Source organism: Salvelinus fontinalis, chromosome 26 (genome assembly GCF_029448725.1).
Source record: "Salvelinus fontinalis isolate EN_2023a chromosome 26, ASM2944872v1, whole genome shotgun sequence".
NCBI lineage: Eukaryota > Metazoa > Chordata > Actinopteri > Salmoniformes > Salmonidae > Salvelinus > Salvelinus fontinalis.
Window position 1 is genome coordinate 40,096,936 of NC_074690.1, and position 10,116 is coordinate 40,107,051.

The 10,116-nt window shown below is 44.0% G+C and overlaps 1 protein-coding gene across 1 annotated transcript; it reads right to left on the reverse strand.

The window, feature by feature from the left end:
- Window positions 1-1,737: 1,737 nt before the first annotated feature.
- Window positions 1,738-6,610, reverse strand: LOC129824337 (BTB/POZ domain-containing protein 2-like). Its single transcript, XM_055883913.1, has 9 exons — window positions 6,052-6,610; window positions 5,769-5,888; window positions 5,388-5,544; window positions 5,041-5,146; window positions 4,622-4,819; window positions 4,277-4,469; window positions 4,080-4,167; window positions 3,613-3,759; window positions 1,738-3,401 (listed from the first exon to the last, which is right to left on the reverse strand). The coding sequence occupies exons 1-9, from the start codon at window positions 6,573-6,575 to the stop codon at window positions 3,240-3,242; spliced, it is 1,695 nt and encodes a 564-aa protein (XP_055739888.1). The 5' UTR covers window positions 6,576-6,610; the 3' UTR covers window positions 1,738-3,239.
- Between the last annotated feature and the right edge of the window lie 3,506 nt (window positions 6,611-10,116).

Consider the following 10,116-nt stretch of genomic DNA (forward strand, 5'->3'; position numbering starts at 1 on the left):
AACTTAGTTCAACTGCTGTACCCCATCAGAACCACACGTTTGTTTAGTCCCAATGATTGTAAAAAGTTCATGTAAACAACCATGTTGAGGTTATATAGTTTAGTTTTCGTATCCTGGATGGTCAGTCCTTGCATCCATAGCGGTCTATGAATGAGTGGTTACGTTTCTTCAGCCCCATCCCTCCGTTTTTCACTGAAACCAGCACAAAACGTCTTGTTTCTACTGCTGATTGAAGCTTTTAGGTTAAGGTCTGGATTCAATCAGTATCGTGATTGAGCCGCCATATGCAGCATTAACTGAACGCGGTCTCCGCGACCAAAATAACATTGCCTTTAATTGTCAATCGCGTTATAAAGCACATCTTCAGTGCTAAGTCTTAAATAGGGTCCGTGCTATGTGGGCTACCTTGGGACGTCCCTACCGCGTATGAAATTTAAAACGGTGAAAGGGTTAAATTGAGGGTATTGACGTCATAAGGATCCCAGATATCACTAACCGATTTCAATGACGCTCTACCGCGCTAAAGTACAAAATGGCAGATATAGAAATAATGACAAGAGAAAGACTTCATTTGAATGGGGAGATTTATAGCCTCAGTCTGAGGTGTTACAATAGAACCTTCACGCATTCGAATTTGTAACGCGGCTGCAAAGGATATGCAGTCTGGTGTGGATTCGTTGCATCTGATGAGTGTGCGATAGGTAACTTGCTGTCTAGACCTGGGCGCGCCATCGCACGCATGTTGATTTTATCCATCCACACCAAGACAAACTGGTTGAAATATCACAACGAACTCTGAACCAACTATATTCATTTGTTGCTAGCTAATTTGTCCTGGGATAAACATTGGGTTATTTTACCTGATATGTACAACGTCCTCTACTCCGACAATTAATCCACAGATAAATGGGCAGATGTAGTTCCAAATATTGTCTTCGCGTGGCGGTTGGCCACCAACTGGAGTGTGGACCTCAGTTCATCTTTCAATCACACACGTGGGTTTATGCTCTTAAAAAACAATGATGGGAGAGGCGGGACTTGCAGCGCATCACAAATGGAACCAAGTTATATTGAATACACCGTACCCAAACCGGCTGCGCGCGTGCGCACGTTGCAATATTCAAAACAAACTAAACCAGCTTTATTAATTTGGGGACAGGTCGAAAATTATTAAACATTTGTCAATTTAGCTAGCTAATTTGTCTTGGGATATAAACGTTTGTTATTTTACCTCAAACGCACAAGGTCCTCTACTTCGACAATTAATCCAAACATAAAACGGTCAACCGAATCGTTTCTAGTCATCTCTTCTCCTTCCAGACTTTTTCTTCTTTGGACTTTATATTGCGATTGGCAACTAACTTGCTTAAGTGTTACAACCACGTGGGTATCTGCTTCTATAAACCAATGAGATGGGAGAGGCAGGACGCAAAATCAGCTCACAAATAGAACTGACTTCTATTTTAGCACTTGGCGACACTGGTTAGTGTGCAATAATTGAATAACATGTCTAACTGTATTTTGCGACACGAGCGGTGTAGTCAGTAAGTACATTTATTTCCCAATGCTTGCGGATGTCGGCTAGTGCGGATCTGATCGAATCTAGCCCTAGGTAAACGCAAAAATAATTTAATGGCTAGAGTTGTTACAAAGCCTTACCAAGCGCTGAACATCCTGTAGCCTTGTCTTCCACCTGATACAAACTGAATTAACATAGGAATAATTAAAGGGACAATCCCACAAACTAACATTTTAATCCATTGTGAATTCAAACTACATTAATGTTAAATGCCAGTATAATATACAACCCACAAACTTATTTTGTGAAAGGAAATAATTTTTCCAGCTGGACATTTCAAGACAAGGCTGTTAAAATGGATTTACACTAGCTCTTATTCATGTTTAAACAGGCAGAACAAACAAATCCAAAAGCTCTGATTTAGTGCTGAATATCCTGGGAGAAGACATTTCGATATGGTGATCTGATAGTTGAAATGCTGTCTTAATAAAATATTAGGTAGTGGAGGGCAGATATTTCCCCAAGTTTCGTTAAGTGTAACTCAGAGAGAGTACTCATCTTTATCTGTGCCATTATAGCCTCAATGGCGCTTCCCATGCTATCTCCCTTTTGAAGTAGTCAATATTACTCTTCACAATTGGCTGATCCCTCCTGATGATCCAATTGGACATGACTCCAACATAGTCACCAGGAGGGATCAGCCAATGAAGTTGGAAGTCCAACCCAGTTGACTACATTAAAATTGTGGAAGCCCTCAATGGCGCTGCCCATGTTAATACAGCTTTTTGGCCACTAGTCTATGGTGTAACTCCAGACTGTCACATGGCCCTGTGCTGTGACTCCCAATTGAAGCAGGGAGAGACTGGGTCCTTTCCATCACAACTCCAGTGTGGAATGGACAAAAAGGCCCAATCCCATTCCAGTCTCTTATTTCCTTCCGTGGTACAGATCTGAAGAGATAGGAAAAGTATAAGCTTGTGATTGCCCCCACCAGCCCTTCAATAGGCTGAGTAGAAAACTTCCACACATTTATCCAGTCCATTCATATTTGTACTCCCTGAAGAGCTAGAGCAAAGGAATAGCGACTGGAGTAGTCTGAAGTATGGTGGGTCACTGATCAGAGCTGGAGCCTATTTGAACAAACCCTTCTGAGTGGTAGTGTAACAGTCTGTACATACATTAGAGCCCCTGGATACATCTCAATCTTTCACATGCTTTTGGATACAGGCAGACAGAGGTTGGTACTTAAATGCATGTCAAGCTTTCCTCCTTTTCCCATGTAAATACTTCTGACACCAGTCCATTCTGGGGCTTAACCCCAGGACTCTGGAAGCACAGTCCTCCCTTTCTCTCCCTCAGCAGACAAGACGTATGTCATAGTAACAGTAAAAACAAGCCGACTCAGAATTGACTCCCCCTCAACATCAAACAGGCTCCTCTCCACGTTCGGTAGGTAATGGAAGGGGGGAGTTGAGAGAAAGAAAAACACCATGTTTGAATAGTTGACAAATGCCTTCTCGCCCCCTCCCTCCGACAGGTCTGAGTGCGTGAAAGCAATGTTTCCCTGTACATTTAACAATCACCTACGATCAGAGATACTGTACATCACCAAGGAAGGTCCACAGGGTGAAGATAGGCATTTGATACATATTCAAACAGGGCCAGAGTCTCAGCAGTCCTGTGATCCCTAAGCCCCCTGAGGTCATAAGGTCAGAGGGGACTATGTGTAAAAGATGACCTCGGGGATCTGTCCGTCCTCTACCGAGGTGCCGTTGTTGTTGCCCGCGGCGTAGCAGAAGGTGAAGCAGGTCTTGGTGCCGGTTGAGGACGACTCGTGGGTCACCTTACGCATGCCCTTGGTCCCGTAGTGAGAGTCAGGACCCTGAGAGAGAAAGGGAGGGAGTGGGAAATGAGAAAGAGGGGAACGAGGGATGGATGGAGATAGGAAGAGGAGAGATTGAAGGAAGAGGGAATAAAGAGGGATAACGAGAGCATCACTATGGTTACTCACATAGCCAGAACAGGACCACAGCTATCCAGTGAGGAAATAACATCATCAAAACCTAAACAAACATGTACAGTAAAGCCTGTACCTTGAGTGTGGCGCAGGCTGTGTAGTTGACGTTGGGCAGGATCTCCACCGGCTCCTTGAACATGACTCTGAAGGTGTTGGACGAGCCGTCGCAGCTGAAGCCTGTGTCGTTCTGACCCAGCACTGTGTTACTGTCTGTATGAATGATCTGGGACGAGAGAGGGACACATTATAGAAACATCATATGAGTCCCATATGGCACCCAATTCTCTTTATTGTGCACTAATATGGGCCCTGGTCAAAAGCAGTGCATTATAAAGAGATCAGGTTGCCATTTGGGACACAGATGTCACACATTCTGCCCCGACACACAGTTGATATACATGTATACACAGGAACATATATATACTGTCATCAATGATTTACGAGAGACAAATATCTGAGAGGGGAGTCTATTCGTTCCAATGTATTTTGTCTATACAAATTAAAATGGGATTGACTGATTTGGTTAGTTGAGGTGGAAATTACCTGGATGTTGACTTGGTAGTCTGTGGGGCCATGTATGGAGCCGTAGAGGCCAAAGCCCACCACGAAGATCCTCCTGTTCACTGAAAATCTGGGAGAGGAGGATAGGATGGATAAATGATGTCCAGAAGCAATATTTTTCTAATTCAAATTAGTATCTTTGTGTGTGTCATTGTTAATTTGGGTCTGTGTGTTCTCACCGTATGCGGTCACTGGTTCCGCTGTAGCCCCAGCGGCTCTCCACCTGTCCGAAGCGTGTGATGCTGCACTCCTTCCCCCGGAGGCAACAACGAGGCCGGTCGATGAACTCTACGTGGGGCTTTGGGTTCACTGTGAAGTGAAGGAACAGACTCACCACCTCTCTGTCTGTCAGGATACTAGACTGGGCCGGCCCTGGTTGGAGACACACAGCGGGGAAAGGAGGACACGTCAGCGTGAGTGTGTGTTTGTGTGAGAGAGATAGTAAGAAAGAGACATAACCCCTGCAGGAGATGGTAAAGGTTCTGTATTCTAATAGTGCAAAAATTACTAAGTGTGTGTGTTACCTGCAGCGAACTCCTCAATAGTCATGAGTGGGAAGCGGATCAGGGCGAGGGCCTTGCCCAGTACCCTGCGTTTGTTCTCTGGAGTGGGCTGTAGCTGCTGTCGGTGGGCCTCTGCCTCTGCCCAGCGCACCGCCGCCACAAAAAGACGCACCTCCCTCACCCCCAGAGTGTCCCTTTCCAGGACAGCCACCAATGTATCTGAAAGAGGAGGTAGAAAGATGGAGAGTGAACAAGATGGACAAAGAGGGAACGAGAGAAGAGGATAAGAAGACAGAGGGGGAGAAGAGGATCAAAGAATGGATGACAAAGATAGAAGGGGAGAGAGTGAAATGGCGGAAAAGAGATGTCGTCATGATACACAGAAACATTGCCTTTCAATATGAAGAGTGAACTACAAAATCTAGAGTGAACTACAATACCCAGATCTATGTCCGTGAAGCCCTCAGCGGCGAGTGCATCTCCAGTGTTCTTATCGATGTTCTCTAGACACAGGCTGGCAAGCTGGGGCTCATCGAACAGTCGAGCCTGAAACACACGCGGTTGTACATTGATCAGAGACACACACAGTCAACAGTAGTTTACTTACATGAACTGACCAATAATCTATGCGAATGCTGCTTTGGGACTGACGGGTGCTATTGTTTTGAGACAAATAGACAGATTGTAATGGAGTTGTTTTGATGCTGGGTCAAGCCACATAATCAGACACTGGTGAGTGACTTGTTTAGACACTGCATCCCAGTCAGACATTACAGTAGTAGCTGACCTGAGTGAGCAGCATGAAGGCATTGTCTGCCCGCAGGTTCTTCTTGAGGAACTCCACACAGTGGGCCTCCAAGGCTGGCACTGCATACTTCTTAGCCGTGTACAGAGTGGTCATCACCGTCTCAGGTCCTATCTGAACCTCATCAGAGTACAGGAACCTGGAGGGGGACAAGATTCGTTGACTTATAGCAGGGGACCTATACACTCAATGGACTAACAGTCTGAGTGGCACAAATGACCTGGGATCAATACCAGGCCAGTGTAAGGCTATATTCTGCATACTATATAATGCCAATACCACTTTTTGTGTAAAATACTTAGGATGCGAGTGTATTTTGCCTATTATGATAGGATCATTTCTAAACCAGAAGCCATTTCTTACTTCAGTAATGCCAGAAAGGCTGCAGGTTCGACATCTGGTAGTTCGATTTCCGTTGAGGTGGTCGCCATACCCCCGTTGAACATGGCATCGAAGACTGCGCTGCCCACAGCAAGAACGAATCTAACCAAAACAAAAGCGAAAAGATATCAAAACAATGCCTTTCACCACTATACACCAATGTCGCCTGGATTAACACACACAAGACGAATTTCTGAACGTTCTACTAACCATACTTTGCTGACAAACTATATAGTTATAAAGGGAAAAACACGTTCGCTCTTACCGGTGTGCGGGTATTCGCTGCACTCCCATACCTTTCCCCACCAGAAAATGGACGTCACTCAGAACCTCGTTATTGAACAGGAAAGCAAACCGTTCCTTAACGGTACTTTTCGTCGCCTGCCAATTGTACACGGGTTCCCGGTAAACCAAAACAGCAGCGGCCGCTGGTGCTGACAATAACGAGGAATGGGTCGTTGGTACACTCGCAGCCGACGCATTCGACGTCATGTTCGTAGCGGAGGTCTCCATCGCTCTTGCCGAGGCGCTTTGAGCTAGCGCTTGCTGAATCGCGTTATGTGCAGTCGGTGGAGTTCCAGCAACAACACCGGCGCTTTCACCTCCGCCAGGCCCCGACTGCGGGTTGAGGCGCCTTGCAGCCCCCTGAGCCCCTCCGGTCGCACCAGCAGGCCCACCGTTGGACATAGGCATTGAATAAGCACTGTTGCTGGGCTGACCATTTCCCAAAGGCCCTGGGCCGGATAAATTTAGGCAGGGAGGCCTACCGCTGTTATCCCCAGCAGCCATCTTGAATCTGATAGAATGTGGGAGTTGCGTGACGTAGACATAAACAAAACGGTCATAACTCTTACCCAGTGGTGTAAAGTATAGTAAAAAAAAACGTTACTATTTATATTTTTGACAACTTTTACTTCACTTATGCTACATTCCTAAAGGGAGTAATTAGGTACTTTTTACTCTATACATTTTACTTGACACCCAAAAGTACTCGTTACATTTTGAATGCTTAGGAGGACAGGGAAATAGTCAAATTCACGCACTTATCAACAGAACATCTCCTGCCATCCATAATGCCTCTGATCTGACGGGCTCACTAAACACACATGATTTGTTTGTAAATTATGTCAATGTTGGAGTGTGCCCCTTGCTTTCCGTACATTTTTAAAACAAGAAAATGGTGCCATCTGGTTTGCTTAATATAAGGAATGAACATATATTAAGGGGGTGAACAAAAAACTGACCCTAGATGAACCATTATCTGGCATTATCCACAACAGCATTCCTTCATTGACCCGTTTTGCCAATGTAGCGCCGCTGTGCCTGCCAGTAGCGAAGGCCGGGACGGAGCTATATGCCGGAGTGGCTCATGTACTGAGGAAGGAAGGATGGAGGGGATGTAATAATGTCATATTTGGTAGTTAAAATCCCAATGTCATACGGTACCGTCTTCATTAAATTACCTTGTTTAGGAAATTCAAAAAATCTCAGATTTGCAGACAGCTAATTTCGTTTTGGTAGTGGTACACTGAATAATTATAGCCAACGTTAGATGGCTAAACTTTGATCAGCATGGACATCCGAAAATGGCTGAGCACTTTCAAGACCAGAAAAACGGAGGACCACCATGTCGAGACTGATGCCGAGCTCACCGAGCAGCCTGCTAGCAAGACAACCGAGGTTGAAAAGCCTAGCAAATGCAACTAGACCAAGACGAGCCATGGTTAGCACCAGCAGCACGAGGGTAACATCACAACAAGCACCTCCGTTACCCCAGCCACTGGCACCTGACGACCTCGGTGACGAGGAGCCAGCACAGGTTTGTCTTGACACTTACCCGAGACCAGAAAGTTCATAATTAACTTGCAGCCTGTAAGTTTAAATAGTGGATAGGCATAGGGAGATTGATGGGGAAATTATATGATGGCATTTTATAAACCTTGAATGAAAGGAACAGCATTCCAAAATATACACACACCCAATACATTAGGTACGTTTCCATCCAATTTGCGGCAGATTTTCATGCAAATATTCTCAAATCTGCATAAAACAATATGCGCATTTTCGCACCAGAGATGTTTAGAGAAAACTGACTTTTTTTGCCCATAAAAGGCTGTGTGTGATGACGTAGTGCATATAAAAACTACTTTTGTCGTTACCATGTACTGAAAAAATATTTAATGGGACTCCATCGCATTTTCAGCTCTACTGATGGTTTTGTCACTAACTGTTTTGGCACATGCGCTCTAGCCAACAGCTCGCACATACAGTGGGGTTTGGCTATCTACATTATGCAATTATTATGGATAAGAGTGATATTTCTATTTGTCAAACGGCAGCCAAGCATCGATCATCATGCCACCAGAATAAGACCCTGTTGATGACACAAGTTTACTGGAGAACTGAGACGAAGTAGAGACTCTGGACAGGGTGGATATTCGTATAATAAAAAGCAGTTTTATTCAGAGGTAAAGATATCTGATACAAGCATGCTTGGACTCGTTCATTCGGCTCGTAAGGAACCTGCAGACAGAGCCCAGATAACAGAAATACATAGTCATTTTATACAGCACAGAAAGTAGGTTGAGTCTGGAAGTTCTGGTCCTCTGGTTGGTTCTGATGAGTTGGGCGAGGTCTCCTTCAGGCTAGTATCACTGTCCCATTGGCTCTGAGTAGAGTTCTTTGTCTTCAAAAATGTTCAGACTGAAGAGGAGTTTTTTGTGTGTGCGTAGTCAGCCCTCTGTCCTTGGTTATGTGTGTGTGTCTCATTATTTCGTGGGAAGCCGTACCAAGCACTCTTGCTCAAGGCCTTCCCTGCCTTATCAGTGTTTATGAATGTTCTGTGTCAGCCATCTGTCTCTGGTGTGTGTGTGCCTCAGTTTCTGCTTGTGAGTATGTGAGAGAACCTTGTTTAAGAAAGAAGTTAGTTATAACAATGTAATAGCAATATGCTTGTGTTATTACAATGGTATTTCTTACAACCCTCAGTATTTATTGGAAAAGAGCATCAAGCTCATCACCTGACACATTCACCATTCTGTGAAGTTCATCATCATTTATTTAATCTGTAGCCCAATAAACGCTTTCCCGAGTCCTAGAGGGAGGACAACACAACACATCATCGCGTGACTCCAAGTTTACTTTGACATGATAGTTATTATATCAATATTTGCGCATTAAGGAGTTTCCACCGCAATTTCTCGCATAACTAATTACATTTGTGTTGCATAATTCATTTAAACAAATTGTCTGTAGGGATTTATAAAATTGTATCGCCATTTCATGTTTCCATCAACCTGATCGTGACCTTTTTCATGCGTCAGGTAATTCATCTGCATGAAATGGTTGGATGAGAACGTGGTTAGTGTTGTGTAAATGAACCAGTGGTGGAAAAGTGCCCAACTGTCATACTTAAGTAAGAGTAAAGATTCCTTCATGGAAAATGACTCAAGTAAAAGTGAAAGTCACTTAGTAAAATTCTACTTGAGTAAAAGTAAAAAAGTATTTGGTTACTTAATTAAGTATCAAAAGTAAATGTAATTGCTAAATTATAGTTAAGTATCAAAAGTAATAATAAGAAATAATTTCACATTCCTTAACAAACAGCACGATTTTTAAAAACATTTACGGATAGCCAGGGGCACACACCAACACTCAGACATAATTTACAAACAAAGCATTTGTGTTTAGTGAGTCCGCCAGATCAGATGCAGTAGGGATGACCAGGGATTTTCTCTTTAAGTGTGTGAATTAGACCATTTTCCTGTCCTGCTAAGCATTCAAAATGTAACTAGTACTTTTGGGTGTCAGGGAAAATGTATGGAGTAGAAAGTACATTATTTTCTTTATGAATGTAGTGGAGTAAAAGTTGTCAAAAATATAAATAGTAAAGTAAACTACTCATCCAAGTAGCGTAGCAGTCGGACATGTGTTTGTCTTGTCCAGTCTTGTCCCATGTAAATAGTCGTTTTCGTCTGTTTTTTTTCATATTTATTTTTAATGTCACTTTTCACCTACGATCTAAATATACTTTCCTGCAATCCACCTCACCCAATGTGGTACGAATCTGCTATTTTTATACGTTATAACTGGAACCTCCAACAGAAGCTACCCAGCTAACTAGCTACTAGCTAGTAGTTACTGTTAGCCACGGCTAGCGGTCTTCACCTTTAGCTCGGTCAATACCTGCCAGTCTGTGTAACAGTATAACTTTAAACCGTCCCCTCGCCCCGACACGGGCGCGAACCAGGGACCCTCTGCACACATCAACAACTGACACCCACGAAGCGTCGTTACCCATCGCTCCACAAAAGCCGCGGCCCTTGCAGAG